General features: G+C 43.6%; 1 protein-coding gene across 3 annotated transcripts in view; it reads left to right on the top strand.

The window, feature by feature from the left end:
- BLNK (B cell linker) overlaps window positions 1–24275 on the top strand; it is a 75393-nt gene that overhangs the window by 5075 nt on the left and 46043 nt on the right. For all 3 annotated transcript variants that reach the window (XM_044916112.1, XM_044916111.1, XM_044916113.1), the window contains exon 2: window positions 21304–21369. In XM_044916112.1, coding sequence (XP_044772047.1) covers window positions 21304–21369 — 66 coding nt within the window. The remainder of the gene's footprint in view (window positions 1–21303; window positions 21370–24275) is intronic.

Raw genomic sequence — 24275 nt, 5'->3', positions numbered from 1 at the left:
TCAAATCAATCAATCAATAAATAATCTTAAAAAAAAAAAGAAAAATTGAATGACAGCTTGCTGCAGGGAAACAGAGCTCTCAGCGGCTTTTTAGTAACCCCTTAGAAGCATCCTTCTGCTGCCCTCCCCGAAGGCATGGCTGTATCATTTCGATCAGTGCTTCTCCAGCAGGGGCACTTTTGCCCTCCAGGAGACAATTGATTGTCACCATTGGGGGGGTGCCACTGGCACCGAGGAGGTAGACTCCAGGGGTGCTGCTAAACATCCTGCATTTACAGAGCAGTGCTCACAGTGAAGAACTACCTGCCCCAAAATGTCACTAGTGCGGCTGTTGAGAAACTGATTCAGACTAAGTAAATGCGTCCTGTCCGGCACTGGAAGCGCTTCTTCATTTGTCTGTTCTTATGGAGCCGGTATGCAGTCAATGTTTAGAATATGTCATAGATATCTTTGCAATTGATGGGCCTCTGCTCACTGGGCTGATTTTCCTCTATCCAGGATGGTTTGGGTGAGGGGTTGCCAAGGAGAAGGGCCAGAGGTGTTTGGGCCTATATTTCAATGAGTTGTTGTTTTAAAAAAAGAAAAAATTAGTGTCAAACAAAACTTGATTCCACAACCTACGCGAACCATTGGGGTATATGTTGTTCTCTCCTAGGCAGAGAAATAAGAGCAGGAAAGATCTCCAGACATAAGGTCATCTTGGAATAGTCTCTGTTTCTACCTCTGTAAGCAAACTGGGTAAACCACGAGTGGAAATCCTTAGAGTTGGGATAAAAAGCAAATTAAGTGATAACATAGCTCTTAGGCAGTCCAAGGGATTATGGAGCTGATCCTACAGCCAAACTCTGAACAGAGGTGGATATGCTGTGCTGGTCCTAGAGCAGAATGTGTTGTCCTGAGGTCCATGTGTAGAGCGTTATGGGATAAAAGATCGAGGGGTGGAGGGGAGATGATCTGTACCTGTCTGCCCTTTAACCGTCTTCTCAGTCCCATGTGAAGATCCTGCAGCGGAGTCTGCGCGGCTCGGATTGGAATAGCTCTGCCATCCCCTGGGGTAGTTAGTGCTGTTGCTGTGGTAGTCAGCCTTTCTTGCCTGGTCTCTCCCTGGGGCCACGGGTGTATATTTTGTGAAACTGATGGATGGGTGTTGAGGAGGCAACTTTTTCTTAAAAGAGTTTATGCCCGCTCTATTGTAAAGTAATCCTATATCCAGCCTCCTGCGACTCTTTAAGTTCATGTCGCTCTTATGCAGAGGTGAACAGTTTGCCTGATTCTCTTACGCTATTGGAAACGGTGAGAGGATATGTATGCGGGGGGGCTGCCATATGCGGTAATGTCAGATGCTCAAGCCTCCTGGGTGACCCTAGATCCTGCTTCTGAGCCAAAGGGGTGACAACGCTCTTGCCCCCTGTAGATGTGACCTTGCCAAGGAAACCATTTGAGTCAGCTTACCCAGACTCTGTCTCTGTAGGATAGTGGTCAGAGGGGCTGCCACTGTTTCCCCATCAGACATATTATGTCGTTGGCTTTGTGATTCCCATCTGCCAGCCCCCCTTAAATCTCACTGACCTAGGGTCATTCTCCTTCTTTCAGGTGATCTTGTGTCTATTAGCTCAGGGTTGTTGATGTCTAAGCCTCAGGAACATCTTTAGTTTTCTCATTGCACACACTTGCTGGACTTCCTGGGCCCTCCAGGGACCAGCCCAGGATCAGAGGTTCAGAGGATGGCACACCTGTTGCTCCAGAAATGGGCCCTACCTGCTGTGGGGTAGAATTCCAGCCCCCACGTGAGTCTCGCCTCCAGATCGAGGGAGAGGTGAACCCTGAAGTGGGACCCCGGCTTGCAGGCTTCCGGGTCCCGGGGCCTCAAGGCTCCCAGCACGTTGTAGGGAAGTGGTTTTTGTGCCAAGCTCTGATGCTGGCTGTGCAAACCCTCTCTCGGGGAGTCATACCTCGGGTCCATCGCTTCTGCTGTGTGTGAGCCTCCCGATTGGCTCGTGTGTTCTCATGCCCAGTTGTACACACATCCGGGAGCAGGCTGGTCTTCCTTCCCAGCCTGTACCGTGTTCTCCAGCTGAGGGCTGGCTGCTCCCACGGAGCTCCTCCTGCAAGTCTCTGCTCCTCTGGTGTGGACCCACATCCTCCTGCTGGTCCTGCCTCACCTCCCTTTTGAAAGGACGACCGCGGGCAGCTTATTTTCGACTTGTTGTGTTTACAATCCTTTAACAGCATTCTGGTCTCGACCCCCAAGCAGGCCATTTTCCCCAGTCCCTCGTGGCTCTTTCAGGGCTCGCTTCAAAAGCCAGACCAGGAAGTGGCTTAAGGAGCATGTTGCTTCTCCTTGATGAGCCACACTTCTCTGGTGTGGCCACTTTCCTGAGAAAGTATCGCATTACCCCAGGGGCATCCTTGTCTCCCAGCAAGCTAGCTCTTGATTTTATCCCCACCGTGGAGGGAACGTGCAGCAGAGAGCCCTGAGCTCCTGAGATGGGTGGTCATGCAGCCACGCAGGCCCCATGCTCCCAGAGACCCTGCCTGGTTTAACGCTCTGCTCTTGCAGTCCTACAAGTCTTAATAATTTTGAACAAGGGACCCTGCATTTTCAGTTTGCACTGGGCCCCAGAAATTATGTAGCCGGTGCTGGCCACAGGTTCCCTGAGCCTGCTCCCCCTGCTCTATGCAAGGACACAGACATCATCAGTGGGGAAGCTCCCACCAGGTCACAGAGGTTTCCTGGCAAGCACCTGAGAGGTCATCTCTTTAGCTCCATTATTTTGGAGGCAAGAAAGCTGAGGCCCAGAGAGGGGAAGTTACTATCCAAGCTCACACCAGCAGAGTCTGCTCCAGAACCCATCTCCCTGTTCGCCTCTAAGGAGAAGGGAGAGCTCCCACCCACCCCCCTTTATTAACCCTGTGTCATTTACTGGCCAATAAAGCTTAGTCTAGCTTAGTCTGTATTCTGTATTTTCCCTAGGCACTTTTTTTTAAACTAAAAGGCAACTAATTCGCTGGTGAGAAACCCCAGTGAAGCCCTGCAGAACCATGCCCGTCAGGATTTCAGGCTTTGACGTGTCTCCTGGTCCAGACTTGAATTCCATGCTGACCCAGGCACGTCTGGTATCTACAGATACATATTTTTCAAAGAACGCTCCCACAATAGTTTATGTCAACTGAGAGGGAGCTATAATTATAAAGAGAAGAGTTGATTTTGCACATAGACTGAACATAGAGGACCAGTGTGGCATAATTGAAGAAAGGTGTTTTTGCTGTACTAGAAAGAAGATGATCTTTGAAATCAGGCAGGCCTGGGTTTGAACGCTTCTCTGTACTTCCTAGCTCGTGGTCTTTGAGAAGGTCACTTAATCCCTTTTCACCTCAGCTTTTCCATCTGGAAAGTAATATCCTATATTATAATAATATACAACATAATAGGGGTGTTGTAGCAGTGAATGTGTTAGACAGAGAGGAAGAGCTCAATGGATGCTTCCTTTCCCCAAATCCCCAGATTGTGTCATTGGAGAGGCACCCACGTGGGATAAGGCAGTGTGTCTCAGAGTCCTGGTTCAAAATTAAACCTCACGAAGGGTAATAGGTTAAGGTATAAAGGCGCTATCGATACCCAATGCCCCTGCGGGCTGGAGGGCAGATCGCTGGGCTCTTGTCTCCCACACAGAAGTGGCTCAATCAACAGTTGTTGGGTTGAGAGAATGGAACGCTGTTCAGGAAGAGACTGGTGATAAGAAGGAGGGAAAGGTCGGAGGAGGGAAACCATACCTAAGCCAAGGGAGTTGGGGGTGGGGGGCTGTGGCTAAGGGTATTCCTTGGAGGGTGGAGACCTGAGCTCAAAGGTGGAAAGAAGTGTCCTCCCCATCCAATTTGTTATTTTTGCTGTTGACTTTTTAACTTCACTGGGTTCAAAGTGTAAAAAGCTGCAGGTGGAAGAATAATCTCTTAAACACGTGAAGCGTCGTAATGTCCACAGTTGATCCCCGGCAGGAAGGAAATGGTCATTTTATTCTAGCGCAAACCACTATGATAGAATAAAATACAAACATGAGAAATATATTTTCACGAATAAAATGTCAAATGTAATACCAAATCATTGGAAAACTGGGGCCTCAATGTCTATGTGACTATTTTTCCTTTTAAACAGTCTTTACGGCCTTTTCAGGGTCAAAGTTCTTTTTTTTTTTTTTAACAATAGAAGGTCTTTTCATTTCCTATCCTCTCCACATTAAAAAATGATCACATTGCAAACCAGTTACAGATGACTGGGCCTAATAAACCTGATGAATGCTGAAAACAACCTCTTGACACGATTAAAACAAAAGCAATTTCGGCAAATACCTCCAAATAAAATGGGGGAAAATCTGCTTTTTTTTTTTTAAAGATTTTATTTATTTTTTCGACAGAGAGAGACACAGCGAAAGAGGGAACACAAGCAGGGGGAGTGGGAGAGAGAGAAGCAGGCTCCCCGCCAAGCAGGGAGCCTGATGTGGGGCTCGATCCCAGGACCCTGGGATCATGAGCTGAGCCGAAGGCAGACGCTTAACGACTGAAGCACCCAGGAGCCCCGAAAATCTGCTTTGAAACTGCTAATGAGGGGTGCCTGGGTGGCTCAGTCGGTTAAGCTTCTGCCTTCTGCTCAGGTCATGATCCCCGGGTCCTGGGATCGAGTCCTGCTGAGCAAGGAACCCACTTCTCCCTCTACCTGCCGCTCCCCCTGCTTGTGTGCTCTCTCTCTCTGACAAATAAATTAATAAAATCTTTAAAAAAAAAAAAAGAAAAAAACTGCTAATAACCATTTTACAAGTACAAGGTTTCCTTTTGGGGTGATGTAAACCTTCTGCAACTAGGCAGTGATGGTGGTGGCGAGCATTGTGAATTTCCTGAAGGCTGTGAATTTTTCATTATGTGTATTTTACCACAATAAAAAAAGTGATAATGAAATTATTTTCCATGCTTACCATAAAATACTATATTTCAGGGGCCCATGATCATATTTTTGTTTGACCAATTAGATATTGTTTTGAAGTGTTTTTAAATGTATTATTAATAAGCACTTCTGGATGGTTTTTAAGAATTGCAATGCTTCTTTCCACCTCATTCCCTACACCTGATATTCCCCAATATCTTTTTACTCAGATCTCAGTGAAATGAGCTTAAATGAGTCTAATTTTTTCAAGGTATTGGAAATACTGTCCCTCAAAATCATTCTTTACTCCCTGAAAATATCTTTGCTTTTAGATGGATGGCCAGACAAGTGGGTGACAATATTATATTATACTACATAGACATAGGCAAGACTCATTTTTTTTCCCCCATCAAGGTTAATCTTTAAAGGAACAAGCTCAAATTCTTAGAAACACATTCCTTCTCTAGCATCACGTAGGCTTAGGTTTTCGGCATTTTCCGAAACGTGATTAGAATTATGTGTCACATCGTCTTACAGATTTATTGTTTGGGAGTTATCAGTCCCACATGGTAATTTTCATGCTGGTGGAGGAGAGACCATGAACATAGCAAAATTTCTGCCGTGTGCACCATGTTAGAACCAAGAGCATACCAAAGCTGAGCATGGTGACAGGATTAAATAACATGACCTCTGGGGACTCTTCCAAACAGACAGTCTGTCATCTGTGGATACAGGAGCCTCCTGGAACTTTTTTGAGTTTTGCAATCTTCTTGTGTATCATTTTGGGGAAGAAATTTCCCTTTACCCAAGCCCCTCCCTGCTGCATGACTGGCTGAGTGCAGGGACCAGCAAGGTTGCCTCGGTGCTCAGAGGAAGGAAAGGGCTGCATCCCTGCAGGCCCCGCAGACCAGGAAGGGGGAAGAGCTGTGACAGATTATACTGTCACACCAAGTGGCAAATCTTCTAAGAACTTTTTAAAACTAGTTTAGCGTATTTTCCTTGCCATCTCATCAGGATGCCGCGTCCCACGCCTAGCTGCCTCTGATAGGGTAAAGCGTGTCACGATTTTTTTTTTTTTAAAGGATTCAGGGTATTAGTAGGATTATCCCTACTTCTGCTTGTGCCAAGTCAGCCCAGTTTGTGTCTGCTTATAACCCAGATCAGCAGTTCAGACACGCCGAAGACGACCACAAAATATTTGCAGATCTCAGTGGGAAAAAGAAAGAAAGAAATGGTAGAGTGTTTGGAGAAACTTGCACGTTACTTTCTCTGGTTAATGGCTGGTTAAGAACCCTGACAGTGAGATGCTCGCAGGTAGGGGCACGCAGTTCTCTACTCCAGGGCTCCTAGGTGGTTTTTCTGACTAGGGCGCTGAGAAGGGACTCATGGGGACATGGTGCTCTGGTGAGTCCAGCCACTCTGGCTCTCAACATGGCTCAGACTCCAGAGGGCCCCCAACCACATTCCTGCCCTCCCCTCACCTGCCTGCACTACTCTCTCCCACTTCTCCTACCATCTGTCCCTTCCTCTTTGTTCTCTGCCCCTCCCTAAAGACCGAACAAGACCCCTAGGAGCCCGTACTCCCCTCTGGCAACAAGTCAGTTCTTGGGGACCAGCAGCAGGGCAGTAGTGGGGCACACGTGTCCCCAGTAAAAACTGCTTGGTTGGTAGAGGGATTGGATGTCTTCTCTAGGGACAGGGAGGCAGAAGTGCCCAAAGAAGCACGTGCTGAAGCCCACCACAAGCCCACGTGAGGGGTCAGGCTGAAACAAGCCAGCACAGGTTATCCAGGGCTGGTTGGGAGCATGGGCTCTGGAGTCAAAAGCCCTGGTTTGTTTTTGTTTTTGTTTTTTAAAGATTTTATTTATTTGTTTGCGAGAGAGAGAATGAGAGACAGAGAGCACGAGAGGGAGGAGGGTCAGAGGGAGAAGCAGACTCCCCGCCAAGCAGGGAGCCCGATGCGGGACTCGATCCCGGGACTCCAGGATCATGACCTGAGCCGAAGGCAGTTGCTTAACCAACTGAGCCACCCAGGCGCCCTAAAAGCCCTGGTTTTCAATCCCAGCTGTCATTTACTAAGTGTAGGACCTGGGGCAAATTACTTAACTTCTCTGAGCAAATATTTTCTCATCTACAAAAACTGAGATCATCACAACCATGTGAATATACAATGTCTATGTGAATCCAGTACAGATCTAGACACTTAGAAGTAATGAAGATGATCCATCTTATGTCATGTGGTTATTTTTTCACCACAAGAAGCAATGAGGATAATAAAGGACCTACCTCACAGGGTTGTGAGGGCTAGCTGAGGTAATGCGTGCAAAGCACCGGGCACATAATACATGTGTGTATTCTCACACAGCAGGCTTCTCCTGCTGCTGCTGTTGATGATCCGAGTCTGACACCGGCCCTGCTTCCTGGGCTTGCACTGTAACCGAGGCACAAAAATGTAGAACAGTCCCTGCCATGGAAAAGCTGAGCCTCTGGCAGGAGCCTCCAGCAGTGTGTGGAAAGGGAAAGAACAGGGTGTGATGGAAAGGACTGGGGAAATCTTTAGCTAATCAATCTTGGGGCAAAGGCAACATTTCTCTAGAACTTAGTTTCCTCCCTTATAACAAGAGGGGATTGACCCAGGATATTCCTAAAGATTTTCCCACTGCCAAGTATCTGTGACTACCTTAATGACAGGTAAACCTAGGAGTCGGAGTTCCCAAGCTGTATGGTCTGAGACAAGCATCATGATCTCTCTGGGCCTGAGGATCTGCATCTGGGACATGGGGGGGGGGGTGTTACCTCCGCCTTGGGAGGCTTCCTCCACCATGGAAGGGGCTGTCAGAACTTCCGTGCCATCTCCAGCATGGACCCCTCGGCTGCTGAATTTGCAAATCTAAATATAGCACCAATGATAACACAGGAAGGAGGGGCATCAGGATGCTGAGCCGGGACTAGAACCCTGAGCTGGGACTAGCAGAGGCTGTGGCGAGGCAGAGGAGGGGAGCCCCAATTGGACAGGCTCTGCTGCATGCAAATAGCAGAACAGTCACTAAAAAGAGGCATTCTGTTTCAAGATGACAATTTGTAACCAGAGACTTCAGCTTTGAGACAGAAATTATCCAAAAGGAAGATATTTTGTGTGAATCGGAGAATCCCCCAGTCCTCTGGTTTCACATAAGTCAGAAGGTTGTTGTCATGTGATTTGGGGGCAGAAGGGACCCCTTTCCTGCATTTACAGAGGGAAGGATCTGTGTTCAGTTTCATTAGCTCTGTCCTGCACGTGCCTTTCTCAGTGTGTATTCACGGAGTACTTGTGGACTAAAGAAAACAAATGCAGGTCCCCCACCTGTAAATTAAGATAAATAGTATTTTTTTTAAAGATTTTATTTATTTATTTGACAGAGAGAGAGACAGTGAGAGAGGGAACACAAGCAGGGGGAGTGGGAGAGGGAGAAGCAGGCTTCCCACTGAGCAGGGAGCCTGATGCAGGGCTCGATCCCAGGACCCTGGGATCATGACCTGAGCCGAAGGCAGATGCTTAACAACTGAGCCACCCAGGTGCCCCAAGACAAATAGTATTTTAAGATAGTATTTTAAAAATCAAAATGAAGGACCAAAAAAAAAAAAAAGTTCATGATGAACAAGATGTTGACATTTTAAATGAAGACAGGACCAGTACTGCCGATTTATTTTGCCTCAGACCCCAGGATGGTCCACCTTGCAGTCATCAGTTCTTCCTTCTGCCCAGCTGAGGCCCTAAAGGGCATCTTGATGTCATCCCTCTAGTATCCCCCTACCTCGGGCTGGGCTTTTCTACTGGTCGCCTGGCCACCAGTGTCCCCACCCTGAGGCGCTGCTCCATTCTCCGCCCCTAATCAGGGTGGGTTTTCATGGGTTTCCTGCTGCCTATAACCCATCTCCTTGACCTAACAAGGCCCTTGACTCCCTGTCCCCAGCCTCCAGCCTCATCTTTGATCACACCCTTCCCCAACACCCCACATCCTGCTGCTCTCAGCTTTTCACCAGTCCCCAAACATGGCAGAAAGTCTCACATCTCAGCCTTTGCCCTTGCGGTTCCTGCCTGCAGCTGCTCTTCCTCACTCTTTTGCTTGGTGGATTCCCATTTTCCCAGCAGGGTCCAGCTCCCAGGACACTTCAGCTTAAGACCTCAAGTCAGCCAGGTCCTCAGAGACCTCTGATCTGCCCCATGCCCAGCAAAGGATACTTTCTATTTTTACATGTATGTATCATACAAATTTCTAGAGATCCACGTGGATTCCTTCCATAAACTGAAGCAACAAAACTATTTTGAGTTTAGGAAAGAAAGTTTAAGCTACAGCATAGAAAAGATGTCCCATGAGCCAGATCACAGTTCAGAAGTAGCTGTTAGCCCTGGAGATGACACGACCAATCTGTAGTACTGTCGGACGTGCTAGAAATCCAGGGTAGACAGAAATAAAATGCAGAGCTTCGGAAGACCTGAGCATCCCTGGAATCCAGTCTTCTCAGTTTACGAGAGAAAATGAGGCACTGAGTGGCAACAAAAATTGCTCAGATGGGCACAGCCAGGAAGCAGCAGAGATTAGAGTAGAATCGACCTCTCTGGACTCCGGTCCTAAGTGGCCTCCTTCCTGTGCCAGAGAAATTATCTGGAAGGGGGAAGGAGCCACTTAAGCTGGGCCTTGGACTGAGGGGATGGAATGAGAACAACTGTGGGTTCATAGCAGTTGCTATGATTAACAGTTAACCATAATTAACTGTGGGTTAATTATGTCTAAAAATGTCTGTTGGATCCAAATTATGAGGGTCTTTGAATGCCAAGCAAATGAGTTTGTATTTCATCATGTGGGAAATGGGGAGACCTTGAAGACCCCTCATGCGTGGGGTGGCACGATGAAGAGGGGCAATGTAAGAAAATGCCTTTGGAGGAGGGGAGAGATGGAAGGACGGAGACCAGAGGGGCGGCCACGGGCGTCGTCCATTGCCCGCAGGATCACAATGGCTGTGACCACAGGAGCGAGCATGAGGAGACAGAGACAGGTAAGGTCATCCAGAGGTGAACTGACACAAGTGATGATGGGACACAGAGAGTCAGACAGAAAGAAAGGGTCCAAAAAAAGCCCAGAGGTTTCAAGCCTAAGGATAAGGGTACCAGATTATAAATTGTATTGTCTTCTTAGTCTCTCCCTTATCAGAAGTCTTCAACTTTCTATAATATGCTTGTGTTGAAATTTCAACAGCAAAAATAAAAGATACTACAGAAATGATGAGTAGCATCTTAAAAAGAAATCCAGAGTCAATAATAGGACATCATTTAAACACCTAAGAAAGGAGAAAGTCAGATAAAGGATCAGCAGACCTAGTGATGATCTTTATGTTTTTAAAAATTCCTTCATCGTGTAAAGTAGTTAAGAGAATGGATGTCTTCTTCGCTTCTCTATATATATATCAAGGAAAATGTTAGAGAGATTGCTACTCCAGAACGATCTTAGGAACATATATGTTGGAGGTACCAGCCAGATGTGAGGAGAGCACAAATGTTCTAAGGTATGGAACCAAGTAGATGTAGATAATTCACAGGAAAGAGCCGGCCGTCAGCAGGGTGCCAGGAGCTCTGAGTGAGTGAATAACTCTGAGCCAAAGGAAAAAGCAGGATTATTCGGGAGACACCGTGGAGCTGCTACAGGCTCTTGAGGAGGATGTGGCCTGGTGCAAGCTGGGGTTTAGGAACAGGAGCTGAGAAGGGCCCTGACAAGCCCTCACACACAGAGGACCAGCCCCACGGATACTGAAAAGATAAAGCTCCAGCCCCAACCTCGGTTAAGATTTGGGGAGGAAGAAGAAGGAAGGATTTATCTGCTCTTTCTGTTTGCAAGAGTCTCTTTTGTCTAAGACCCTCTTTAATCCATTCCTAAATACAGATTAAGCAAGGATTTTCTCTGATTAACACTGCTTTGCATTCCACCTTTCCTGGAGAGATCTAAGTGCAAAAACCTTCTAAAACCTGCCTTTCAGGGTCCTCTATGAATGCATTAAGGAGCTAAAAGGAAAGCAAGATGTTTTCTGATCCTTTTGTTTTTCTACTAAATTTCAAAAAATATACTTCTTGCAGATAATACCATCTTTTATTTTATTTTTTTAAATAGGTTTCCTCATCTTTTTTTTTTTTTAAGATCTTATTTATTTATTTGACAGAGAGAGAGCACAAGCAGGGGGAGTGGCAGGCAGAGGGAGAGGGAGAAGCAGTCTCCCCACAGAGCAGGGGGAGCCCAATGCGGGGCTCAATCCCAGGACCCCAGAATCATGACCTGAGCCAAAGGCAGATGCTTAACCAACGGAGCCACCCAGGCGCCCTAATGCCATCTTTTAAATCACCTCCTGTATTTAATAAAAATTATTGGAAAGGTATTTTGTAAAATAGGAATTTTCTGAGACTAGTTTTTGGTGATCTGGCCAAACTATCCACGTGCAGCCGCCTTCCCAGTGCTCCCTTGATTCTGATGGAGCCCTGCGTCCACCAATCCATCCTTCCTGCATCTGTTCTGTCCCTCTCCATCCCGGGGCTGCTCTCAACCTGCAGACACCTTTCTGAAGGGCAGTCAGCATCTATGGATTCTTCTCCTCATGTTCTCTTAGCTGATGGGTCTTTCCTGGGGAATCTCCAAATGGTAATGCTGCCAGTGGTTCTCAGCCTTGGCCACACATCAAAATCACCTGAGAGCCAATGGTGTGGGGGAGCCTTGGGTATGAGGACTATTAAAAGCACCCTAAGTGACTCTATTGGGTAGCCAAAATCAAGATCTCCTCCTCCTCCAAGAAGAAGATGTATGGAGACTGCCCATCGATGTAATCTCTTACCTTCAATTCAGAAATACTCAATGAACAAGGCTGGGCTGTTTGTGTTCAGCTCCTGGAGCTGGAGTCCCTGCTCTGGTGCCAGGTTGCCAGGGAACAGAAGGCCGGCAGACGGAAAGTATCTCTGGGTCAGATTTCTATTGATCTGAGCATCCGTGAAGGTAAAAGCCTGATCGTCGGCACCCACAGTTCATCCTTTCTGCTTGTTCTCCCTATTAAGAGCAGACATCACACCATTGACTAAAACTCCTATTTGCCAGTATGTTAGTTTCCTGGGGAGAGAGAGTGTCTGTGTAAGCCTTCAGCATCCCATGTGGAGTAAAGACTTGAAGATATTTCAGCAATACAGGCAGGTGGGAAAATACTCTGGAGGTTGGGAGTGGGGGGGGGCCTTCTCTTGTGCTCTTTGCGATTAAGCCTGGCCTAGAAGCAGATAAACCCACCTTGCTTCTTTTAATAAAGGTTCTCAGCCTCCTGTGTGCATAAGAATCACCAGTCCCAAGAAGGTTGTTAAAATGCAGATTGCTGGGCCCCACCTGGGATTTTTATTCCATTGGGATGGTTGAGGACCCAGCAATCTGAGTTTTTGTTTCTAATTTAATTTAATTTTTTGACAAGCACAGTATTTTTACTTGTACTACACTTGGTGTTGATTAAAATGTTCTCTTCTTACACTTGAATACAGCTGACTTTATGGAAGCATTTGTCAGTACTAAAGGCACCCTAAGAACTCAAAATAATTCATTTTTGCAAAGGTATTTCTGTAGGTTAAAGATCAAAATGCCACTCATGTCAGGGCACATAAATACCCCGTTTTATGCAGAACTGTGGTTAGTGGGTGATTCCCACATGTTGGTAGCAATCAGCCACGTCAGGCTGGGGAGTGTTCTCAGTCAACCCTCCCTGCTACCACCCGTCACCCTTCCCCCAAAAGACACGGACAAAACAACAACAATAACAGAGACACCCCACAACCAAACCCGATCCTGGAGCACCTTCTGGCCTGGAGGAGATCAACCCCGGTGGGAAGGCGTCCCCTTCCCATCTCTAGCGCACATCACTGATAGGACTTTGTTCCTGGTCTAAACTGGTCTCCAAGGGTCTTCTGCAAGACAAGCCTCTACGATGAACTGAAAAGGCCTACGTGGGCAGGCACTTTACATCCATTATTTATTCTCTTCACGGCAACACTGCGAGGTAGATATCTTCATTTTACAGTTGCTAGCGTTAGGTAGTCTTCAGACCCTCCTCTAGAAAGCACTGTTTCAGAGAGTGATCTGGGTTTGAAGGAACAGGAGGGAACCTGAGATGGACTGTCTCCTGCCCCTTGGGCCCAACCCCCCCCATCCAAGGCCCGCAGAAACAAGGCCTCCAGCAGATCTTCTCCACACCTCTTGATCCTGGTCTGCTCGGGTCTGGTCTGGCCTTCTCTCTCCCCTCCCTCAAGTATAGGGGTCCTGACATTTCACTGCTCCCTGTCACACCCACCCAGATTGGAGTTTCAGCTCATTAAAAGCCCCTCTGTTTGCAGGGGGAGGAAAGGTACAGGTAAAGACTGGCTGGCTAAGCAGACAAAGCCTCAGGATCATGGTCACTTACAAAAATGTTTGAGATATAAGTGGAAAATGCAGGTTATGAAATGTCAAGTATGATCTTAATTATGTAAAATCTCTACCTACTATATACATGTGTAGCAAAACATTGGAAGGCTATTTAATTAAATGTTAATAGTGGAGGCTGGAATTAAGAGTGAAGTTTTAAGTATTATTTCCAAATTTTTATACATCTGTGACGTGTAGCCACCATGATAGTTTCACTGCCCTAAAAATCCCCTGTTCCACCTATTCATCCTTCCCTTCCTCCTCCCGAACTCATGACAACCACTGATCTTTCTACTGTTTCCATAGTTTTGCCTTTTCCAGATTCCAGTTGGAATCATACCATATGTAGCCCTTTTAGCCTTTCAGGATTATTCACTTATATTACTTTTTTTTTTTTTATCAGAAATAAAGTCACAAAATTAAAAACTGTACAACCTATGTGACCAGCCATACTTACCTGGGATTCCAAAGAAAAAAAAGGTCACATTCCTTTTCGCCATTCGAAATACAGTACCCCTATAACCACTTTTACCAGATTTCCTGCCGTTGGAATTCTGGGAGTCCCAGGGCTGCTTACACAACCCACACTGCTCCATCCTGGCTCTTGCTTGTCTCCAGATCCATGAGCCGGTCTTCTTGGAGCCATTCCCCCCCTCCCAGATGGCATCCTGAGGCTCTTTCCACCTTTGGCCACAGGCCCTTTCCTCATTTCCACACAACCCAACAGACTTATTAACACGTAGTAAGTCTCTGCTGAAATTTGGGGAATAACAGAAAGGAAGCATAACACAGAGAATGATTTATATTTACTACTAGACCAGGCTTCGCTCAGTGTCCTGGATCCTTCTTCAGGTCTTCCCAGCTTTGCTCCCAGCCATAGACCATTCTAAAGGCCAGCTCACCTCTGCACTGTAGAAATCCTTCTAGAGGTCAACCTGTGGAGGGACCAACAACCAGGAGGCCCCAGGAAGACGGGAAACATCCAGGTAGCAAAGCCCAAGTCCTGTGACCCACATGGCTCATCTTCCTCGAATCCTGTTCTGGAGGAGAGTCTTTGCAGACTGAGTGACAGCCCGTTTCTCACAGACAGGGATATGGTCATGTCTTAGGCCCAAGGTCACCAAATGGTCCCTACCTTGCGGCTCTGCGCCAAGCAGGTCCAGTCCCTTTTTCACTGTTGCAAATGGGAGGGGCACTTTCATCCTTCACCGCCCCCACCCCCCATGCCCATCACCACTCTGCTGCTTCCGCAGACTATGGCTCAGGTAGAAAGCACATGACTCTCAAATAAATAAAAATATACAGGCAGAGGGTAGTCTAAATCCACACAGAGAAAAGCCCAGAGTCCCACAAAGGAGGGACAACCCAGGAAAACCCACGCCCCAGTGAGGTTGTTGAACTGACCGCTCAGCTTCCTTGTCTGAAACTTCGCACTGGGATTCAGGAGTTTTCCCCAAGCATCTATTTGCTTAATTTAGGCACAACTGAAAGGCCCACAGCACAAAAGGGAGTGGAGGGTCGCCTCCTGACCAGTAAAGTCAGCCCCAAGCAAATGGTTAGAAATGCAAATTATCCGACCCACTCTGGACCTACCCAATCAGAAGCTCTGGGGGCGGGGCCCACCTTCTGCGTTTCAATAGCCCTCTCCCGGATTCAGGTGCAGTTGAAGGTGGGAAGCCGCTTCTTTGAAGGCAAAAAACTGCTGGGAACTTTCAAACAATGATTTGTCCAACTCAGAACTTGTGGGATCTAAATCTTTTGAGATCCAGGCTCAGCCTGGGGCACACAGCTTCAGGATGTTGTTAAAAACTAAGCTTGTTGACATTAATTCAAAAGCTTGAAAAAAATTTTAAATCAGTGACAAAGGAGTGAATGTATGATTTGGTTTATATGAGTATTATATTTTATATACTAAATTATAATTATTTGTATAATTAGCTTACTATTTTAAAATGCTGAAATGCCATGCTGCTTAAAAATATGTATTAACATCTTTTGTTTCTTTTCTTTTTTTCAAGATTTTATTTAAATTCAAGTTAGTTCTAGTTTCAAGGGTAGAATTTAGTGATTCATCAGTTGCATATAACACCCAGTGCTCATTCCATCAAGTGCCCTCCTTAATGCCCATCACCCAGTTCCCCCATTCCCCCACCCACCTCCCCTCCAGCAACCCTCAGTTTGTTCCTTAGAATTAAGAGTCTCTTATGATTTGCCTCCCTCTCTGTTTTCGTCTTGTTTTATTCTTCCTTCCCTTCTTCTATGTTCATCTGCTTTGTTTCTTAAATTCCACATATGAGTGAAATCATATGGTGTCTTTCTCTGACCAACTTATTTCGCTTAGCATAATACTCTCTTGTTCCATCCACATCATTGCAAGTGGCAAGATTTCATTCTTTTAGATGACTGAATAATATTCCATTTATATATATACCACATCTTCTCTATCCATTTATCTGTTGATGGACATCTGGGCTCTTTCCATATTTTGGCTATCGTGGACATTGCTGCTATAAATATTGGGGTGCATGTGTCTCCCTTTGAATCACTATGTTTATGTCCTCTTTATAAATACCTAATAGTGCAATCGCTGAGTCATATGGTCGTCCTATTTTTAACTTTTTGAGGAACCTCCATACTGTCCTTCAGAGAGGCTGCACCATTTTTCATTACCACCAACAATGTAAGAGGGTTCCCCTTTCTCTGCATCCTCAACATCTGATGCTTCCTGAATTGTTAATTTGAGCCATTCTGACTGGTGTGAGGTGATATCTCATTGTGGTTTTGATTTGTATTTCCCTGATAATGAGTGATGTTGAGCATTTTTCATGTGTCTGTTGGCCATTTGTATGTCTTCTTTGGATAAATGTCTGTTCATGTCTTCTGCCCATTTCTTGACGGGATTGTTTATTTTGGGGGTGTTGAGTTTGATAAATTTTTTATAGATTTTGGATACTAGCCCTTTATCTGATATATCATTTGCAAATATCTTCTTCCATTCCGTGGGTTGCCTTTTCGTTTTGTTGATTGTTTCCTTTGCTGTGCAGAAACTTTTTATCTTGATGAAGTCCCAATAGTTCATTTTTGCTTTTGTTTCTCTTGCCTTTGGAGACGTGTCTAGTAAGAAGCTGTTGCAGCCGAGGTCAAAGAGGTTGCTGCCTGTGTTCTCCTCTAGGATTTTGATGGATTCCTGTCTCACATTTAGGTCTTTCATCCATTTTTACTTTATTTTTGTGTATGGTGTACGAAAGTGGTCCAGTTTCTTTCTTCTGCATATGGCTGTCCAGTTTTCCCAACACCATTTGTTGAAGACACAGTCTTTTTCCCATTGGATATTCTTTCCTGTTTCATTGAAGATTAGTTGTCCATATAGTTATGGGTCCATTTCTAGGTTCCCTATTCTCTTTCATCGATCTATGTGTCTATTTTGTGCTGGTACCATACTATCTTGATGATTACAGCTTTGTCATACAAACTTGAAGTCCAAAATTGTGATGCCTTCTGCTTTGCTTTTCTTTTTCAATTTTCCTTTGGCTATTCAGGGTCTTTTCTGGTTCCATACAAATTTTAGAATTGTTTGTTCTAGCTCTGTGAAAAATGCTGGTGTTATTTTGGTAGGAATTACCATATTAACATCTTTTTAAAACATATATCAGGTAAGTTTTGTTCTTAATTTTATTTTTGTTACGTGAACATGGCTGTGTCTTCACAATTTTAAAAATTAAATTGTGATCCTATTATTCTCTGCCATCCATGGAAGGATATCTCTGAAAGGACTAATCAAAGAGAAGCTGTTTTATGCTTATTTTCACCTAACCATGACTTATCACAGTGAGACAGCTGGTACTTAAATCTGGGAACAGTCCACCTGTATATTCCTTTTGCATATGCTTTATGTTGTAGTAGAGCAAAAAAATGCTCCAAAGTGGATGCCAGAGAGGAGGAAAGGTGTGCATCACACAGTTGATGTGCATCACACAGACTGTTTGATAAAATGAGCTGAGAGCATCATCACATCTTGGTTTGGGGGACACTGTGTTTTTCCAGGTAACAGAAGTTTGGTGGCTGTAACTGACAGTCTGTGGGCATCAGGATTTGTGTGAACGAGAGGAGGAGGGAGGAGAAAAATTTTGCACACAAAATGTATAGTTTATGAAACAATTCAACAATGTGCCATAATTACAAATTATAATTATAATTATTTTAATAATATATAATGAAAAGAAATTAGGAAGGGCCAAAAAGCATCAGATACCAAGTTGAGCAAATGACAAAATCACATCAAACTCTTGCAACAGTTTACATCTGTTTATCTACACCTGCAGCAAAGTTACTTATACAAATCAGCCCCTTACTCTGTGTCCCATTCTTGACAAACTTCAGAGAGCATCCTTTATTCTGACTCCTTTTGTCCTTGAACCTAGTTAAGGATTAATTCAGCCTGAAGGTGTTTTTTTCGATTACAGTCAGCTTACAGCCAGAGTTGCCTTCTGTTCTGCACTGGAAACTATTGAATTGCCTCCCAATCAAACCATTCCAACTTCTCTCTCTCTCTCAATCTCTCCTTCTCTCCACGCCCAGACCGCTTATCTTTCATTTTCCCCCATTCCCCTGTCTCAGAGATTCCCTAGAGTTCTGCAGGAAAAGGAGATAGGGGTTTGGTGCAGGATATATGTGAACAAATTCTAGAATCCTGTGGCGTTCTGAGGCAACTCAAGGGTCCAGCTCTAGGATCCCTCTGTGTGTCTCAGATGGGCAGGTGGTCCCCCTTCTCCCTCATCCATTCTTTCTTCTCTTGCTGCTGAACCTGGGGCTTTGCTGAGTTCTCATATGAATGGAATTAGTGAGTGCAGCCTCCCTAACTGGGGATATAAAATATGGTCTCATTTCCTCTGTTATACAAATTACCACTTGGCACTGACCTCTCCCCACATCCCAACATGGGCCCCTCAGTGGGTCCCCCAGTTTTGTAGACAATTTCCCAAGATGCAGCTTAAGGTTGTCCTGAAAGAAGTTTCTCTTATCCTTCTACTCTGCCCTCCAGCCTGTCTTCCCTCTGCGCTTCGCTCCTCCAAGCCCATGGAACACACCTTTCCCCACAGCCCGGCTGAGGCCAGGGTACAACAACCGCCAGGATACCACTGAATATTCAGGGGCAATTGGAGGAATTCTCTCATTGCAAATGGCTAGTGATGGTGCCAGGTAGGGCTCTTCTCAGAGACGGAGCCCAAACCCAGCCACTCTTGTATCCCTCCCCACCTGCCCACCAATGAATATCCTTCAGGTTGGTCTATGCTCTTCAGGATTAGCTCCTAACAGTCCATTAGACCTGGAAGGGGAGAGAGCTCCCTAAAATCCCCAGTGCAAGTTCCCATTCCTTATTTGAGAGTCTTCCTCTTGCCAGAATGGTTGAGGGGAGGAGGGTCTATCCCTACCCAGTAAATCTCACCCCACCCCTCAGTGCCCAACGGCTCTCAGTCAACAACTACAGCAGAACATCAGCCTCGGTGGGTTAGTTAGCCTTAAATTAACACTCAGCAGCAGAGACGCCAACAGGCAGGCCAGGCAGCACTCCTCCAGCAAGCTGCCTCCCATGCTCTAACTGCTCCATCCACGCCGAAGAGCTTGGCAACACGCGTGTCCTAAATCCACGCAGAGCCAGGGAATGTTCCTCCAGATTCCCCCTAGTCAACAGGGTTTCATAGACCTCTGCCAAACTTAATTGTGCAACACTGTTCATATTACCCAATGCAAGGCCTATCTCCCAGAGTTAGAGAAATCTGCAATCAGGTTTATGGGAAATCACAATTTTCTCCGAGAACAATGGCTGTGTACGAGATTTACATTTTGCTAACTATAGGGCCCAAGCACATTGTTTCCTCAGAACAAAGGAAAGGCTTCCCTGAAAACTGAATTCAACTATCTTACTCTTTGAGGACAGAACCGTGTGAAATTGTATATATATATATATATACACATATATATATAAAATTTATTATATCTATAATTTAGGTGTATATAAATATAAATAAGAAATATATTTTATATATTTATATACATCATTTTTATATACAATATAAAATTAAGTATGTATATTTCGTACATGACACATGAATATATATTTACATGTAAATATATATAAATATAAGTACATATTTTTAAGTCAGAAAGTTATTATGAAGAGAAAAACCATGGCCCTGTACTCTGACCCTGTTCACATTTTTCTTTATATATCCATATAAAACATGATAGAAATGATATATGCACAAGCTATGAACATTCAAATCATACAGAAAAATCTTCATTGTAAAGAGGAAGTTTGCTTTTTATAAAACGGAGGCCCCCATCCCCCCTCGAGCCGCCAGCTTTCACTCCACAGTCGATACAAGGGCGCTCAGCTATGAGGACAAGTAGAGGCTGAAATCTATTCCTTCCTTGACTGTTTGCCAGGCTGTGTGCCCTGCCGCCACGCAGGTGCCCACCCAGAAGAAAGGGGTACCTTTTTCTAATTTGTATGAGGACACTCCATTGCCTTGGAAAACAATCTTTGAATAACTGCTTGCATGTCCTTCTAAAAAGCTATGCATGTACTGGCTCATAGGAATATACGTGTCCTTTCGCATCCCACAGAAAAAAATATGTGATACACATTATTCTGAACTTCCATTCCTTTCTTCCTTTTTTGCTTTTTCTCCTTCACCGTTTTGTTTAACTTAGTATGTGTTGGGGATTTTTTTTATGTGTCAGCAATACGGGTATGTGTTTCTTTTTTTTCTTTTTTTTAAAGTTCTGTGGTAGTCCATTGTATGGCTTTATCAAAGTCTACGTAACTAGTTCCCTTTTAATGATTGATGGGCATTTAGGTTGTTTCCAGTTTTTTTTCAGTGGGGAGGCAGGAAGGATTATGGTTATTATGCAAAAGGTTTATATGTACATAATGGTATGGTTTTATGACCATGTTTATAATGGTAAATTGCTAGCAGTAGAATTTCTGGGTCAAAAGGCATGCAGGTTTTAAAATTTAACAGGTATTGATTGTAACAATGTGCATTCCCAAGAGTATCTGTATTCTTGTACCCCCATCTACCCAGGGTATTATCACGTTAAGTTCTGCCAATCTGATAAGTAGAACATGTCTCATTGTTGCTTTGATTTAGATTTCTTTAAATATAAGTAATGTTAAATATCTTCTCATTAGTCTGTTGGCCACTTGTCCTTTTCTGCTTGCTATGTGTTCACATCTTTTGCCCATTTCCTATTAAATTATTAATAATTACTTTGCTGAGTCATAAGATTTCTCTGTCAATCAAAACACGGAGTCATTATTATTATTGTGTCACAGATATTTCTTCCAGCACATCATTTATCTTTTGATCTTGTGCATATTACTTTTTGTTCTACAGAGTTTCCAAATGTGTATGCAGCCAGATTCATTAATCATTTTCTTTATGGCTTCTGTGTATGTACAACTTTTTGGTGACAGTTTTTCCAGATTCTACCTAGTAAAGTTCACCAAAAAAAAATCTTGGACCTGATTTCAGCTCATGTGTCCTTCAAGGTAGCTCCATCTTGCAATGTGAATGCTCTAAGGACAATCAGTGGTGAATAGTGAGGTTGATCAGAGGGCTTTTGCCTCACATGTGTCCTCAGAATGGACAGATCTAGAAACCACAATTTGTCTTCAGAGCCTGAGCCTGGCCCAGATATCCAATGGGCAGGGACAGGGACATGGCCCAATGACCACATTCCTTACAGAATCAGTCACACTTTCCCTTTACTCAAGTAGCAGATGGTCAACTTAATTAAATATAATATGATTCACACCGTTTGAGGGGTTTATTGTAGGTCTTTTTTCTTTTTGTATTCAAGAAGGACAGAAGACTTTTTTTTTAAATCAACCTAGTTATTAATATTTTATGTTTAATTTGTTTCTTGCAGGCAACTTCAAAAGATGGTCCACGATATCAAGAACAATGAAGGTGGAATAATGAACAAAATCAAAAAGTAAGTTAAACTCCATAGCACTATATAAGCACTCGTTTATATAAATAACACATTATTCTAGCCTGTGCTAGGTGGAAGAGAACAAAGTTCTCTGTTACCCAAGTGAGGAGTTGCAGCCTCTTTAGCATGTAACCCTTTCTTACTCATGGCTAGAGTCCATGGTAGTAAGATCCATATTCAGGAAACATGGAAAATGAATGGGGTGATACTCAGGACACTTTGCTTTTTCCTCTCACTGCAGTAAAAGTGAGCTCTACCACTCAAGGTGCCAGCAAATGTCAACAAAGACGTTTATAGAAACAGGATAATCAGTTTCTATAACTATTTAGTTAAAATCCACTAGGACACGCTTCGAGAAATCCAAAAGAGAAGTTAGAAGAACACAGTCTTAGCATCCTTAGGATGCCATACCTGTTTTCCATATTTCAATTTTTGCTTTTTCAATTATGGCCTTAAAATAGTGTTTTCAACTGGTACTTGGAGAGGGAAAGCTAGACTTTCAAATCTTCCTGCACATCAAAAACTCTTAAGCTTTTTTTTTTTAAAAAAAGATAAAAATTGTACATACCTGTATTTGCCACTCAAAATCTAAGAGGAAAGAGGAAATGGTATTCCATTAAGTTTTTGTTTACGTTCTTTTATCCAGAAAGTGAAAGAAGTAGAGATTCACCAGGAAAAAAAATCAAAGAGTTCAGAATCGCATAAAGTCAAAATCTCCCACTTCTCCATGTTCCCACTTCAACCAACTCCAGGAAAATAGACATTGTCATGAATGAGTCTGGTATATATATCTGTATGTATGTGATATAGTACATACCTATACACACACACATTTTCATCATGAATGGCGACATACTTCATAAACCATTCTACCAACTTGCTTTGCTTAGTGGTTTTACTTAATGCTATATCATGGACGTCTTTGATGGTATGTAAAAATAGGGTATATATTTTTTTTGAACAGCTTATTAATAGTCTGCTATAAATGTATTATCCTTCATTTAACCAGATATCGGAAAGAAATGTGGGAGTTTAAACTGACATATTCTTGGAGGACAATTTGATAAGATCACTAAAAATTTTGTGGCCATTTCTTTCAGCTTAACTCTCATAAATAACATTTCAATAAATAATTTTTACATATTTTGAGTATACCAGAAAGCTAAACTCCTAAAATGAAATTTCTAGATGGAAGAATTTATGCCATTGAAATTTTTATTGATGCTATCAAATGGCTTTCCAAAAATTTTGTACCATTAATATTGATACTGCTTTCCAAAAATTTTGTACCATTTTGTCTTTTAGTGAGGGGGAAGGATTGTGAGTATTCAAACATTTTATACATGCATAAAGATACTAAAGTAGTTTTGAGATTGCTTGAAACAGTTCAACTTCTAAATAAGCTAAGTATCAAAAAGCAAATCATTTCCCTATGCCTTCAGAACAGTGTCTTCATTCTTTTTGGTCTTTGTTAAACTTGAAAGTAAGAAATCATATTTTATGGTGTTTTTAGACTATAAAATGCAAATGAGTCTCAATATGTTTAAGTGATTATCATAAAATAGTTAAAATGGTCTTCTGCTTGTGGGGCATCTCCTAGAGGAGGAGAATTTGTCCTCATGTTCTGTCCTGTGGTGGAGAGAGCTGTGTGATTATTCTCATTTAGTATTTCTGACACATGCAGAATCTCATTGAAATGAGATAACCCTGCTAGTCATTGTTTTAATCGCTAGCAATTCTAGATTAATTATCCCACAGTTGTTAGTCTTACAATACACCAGTTTTTTCAATAATATGAAGCCTCTGTGTAAAACGTCTCTCTATTCCATGGTCAGGCATACTTAGAGTAGCCACGGAGCTCAAAGTTTTTCAGACAGTTTCTATTTTATTATGCCTATTGTTCCCAAAATACACTTAAACTTGACAAACCATGTTTCCTCTCAGCTTGGAAAATATGGCTGCCATAGTCGTTACCCTGGGTGAAGTCAGTGGCCCTTCGCTTCTGAGTGACCTGCTGTTACCCTCTTACTCGTTGCCAGGCAACAGGTGCTACCTTGAAAGGAGGAAGCACGGTTGAACACACTGGTTTCTTAACACAAGACCGTGACAGAGTTGTCACTGGTCCATGGCCAAATGAGAAAATAAGGACCTTGAAGCGTTGGGGGTTGGCATGCAGCTGCTGGCTGCTAAGTGAGGCCCAAACCACAGCTTTTATTCCTGGTCGGTGTTCAGTGACCACCAGTCCCTTCCTGAGTCTGTCCCTTCCTGAGTCTGTCCCTTCCTGAGTCTGTCCCTTCCTGAGTCTGTCTTTTATCCCGAGATGATAACCTTAAGACATTTTGGGTATTAAAATACCCTTTCTTTTCTCTTATGAAATGATGGCAATAATGGGTAATGGTTGGTTTGTGTTTCTCGAAATTGTACTGGTCCAGGAACAGACCCGGCACTGTTCCTTGTTTGTTTTTGTGCTTTCTCCCCCCATAACACCGTGGCTAATCTTTCTCTCTGGACCTCATCAGAAATCTAATGATAATATCTTCCCAGCCCATGCTGGCTTGCTATGAGAATTGAATGAAATAATCGATCTGAGAACCTTTGGGGAAACAAAAAGCAGAATTTCTATGCAAATATAAATATTGTTATTTTTGCAACATTAAAATTCTGGTTTATCAGGCTAATTTTTTTGTAATCAGACATGAATTTCTGTACTGCTTTTTTCCCACAAGAAATGAAATATGTTTTGCATGTAATGGTTAACCTATGCCCTGCTTCTAAAAAAGGATGTGATGTTTTAGGAAATAAAGGCTACTGGATGTAGGTTTTATTTATACATACTAAATTTCATTAAGCAAATCATTTTTAAATAAAATGGGCAACTATTGTTAAGAATAATAATTTACTAGAAA

Source organism: Neomonachus schauinslandi, chromosome 6, assembly GCF_002201575.2.
Source record: "Neomonachus schauinslandi chromosome 6, ASM220157v2, whole genome shotgun sequence".
Lineage (NCBI taxonomy): Eukaryota > Metazoa > Chordata > Mammalia > Carnivora > Phocidae > Neomonachus > Neomonachus schauinslandi.
The sequence above is the reverse complement of the archived record's forward strand: the minus strand, read 5'-3'. Positions and strand labels throughout refer to the sequence as shown.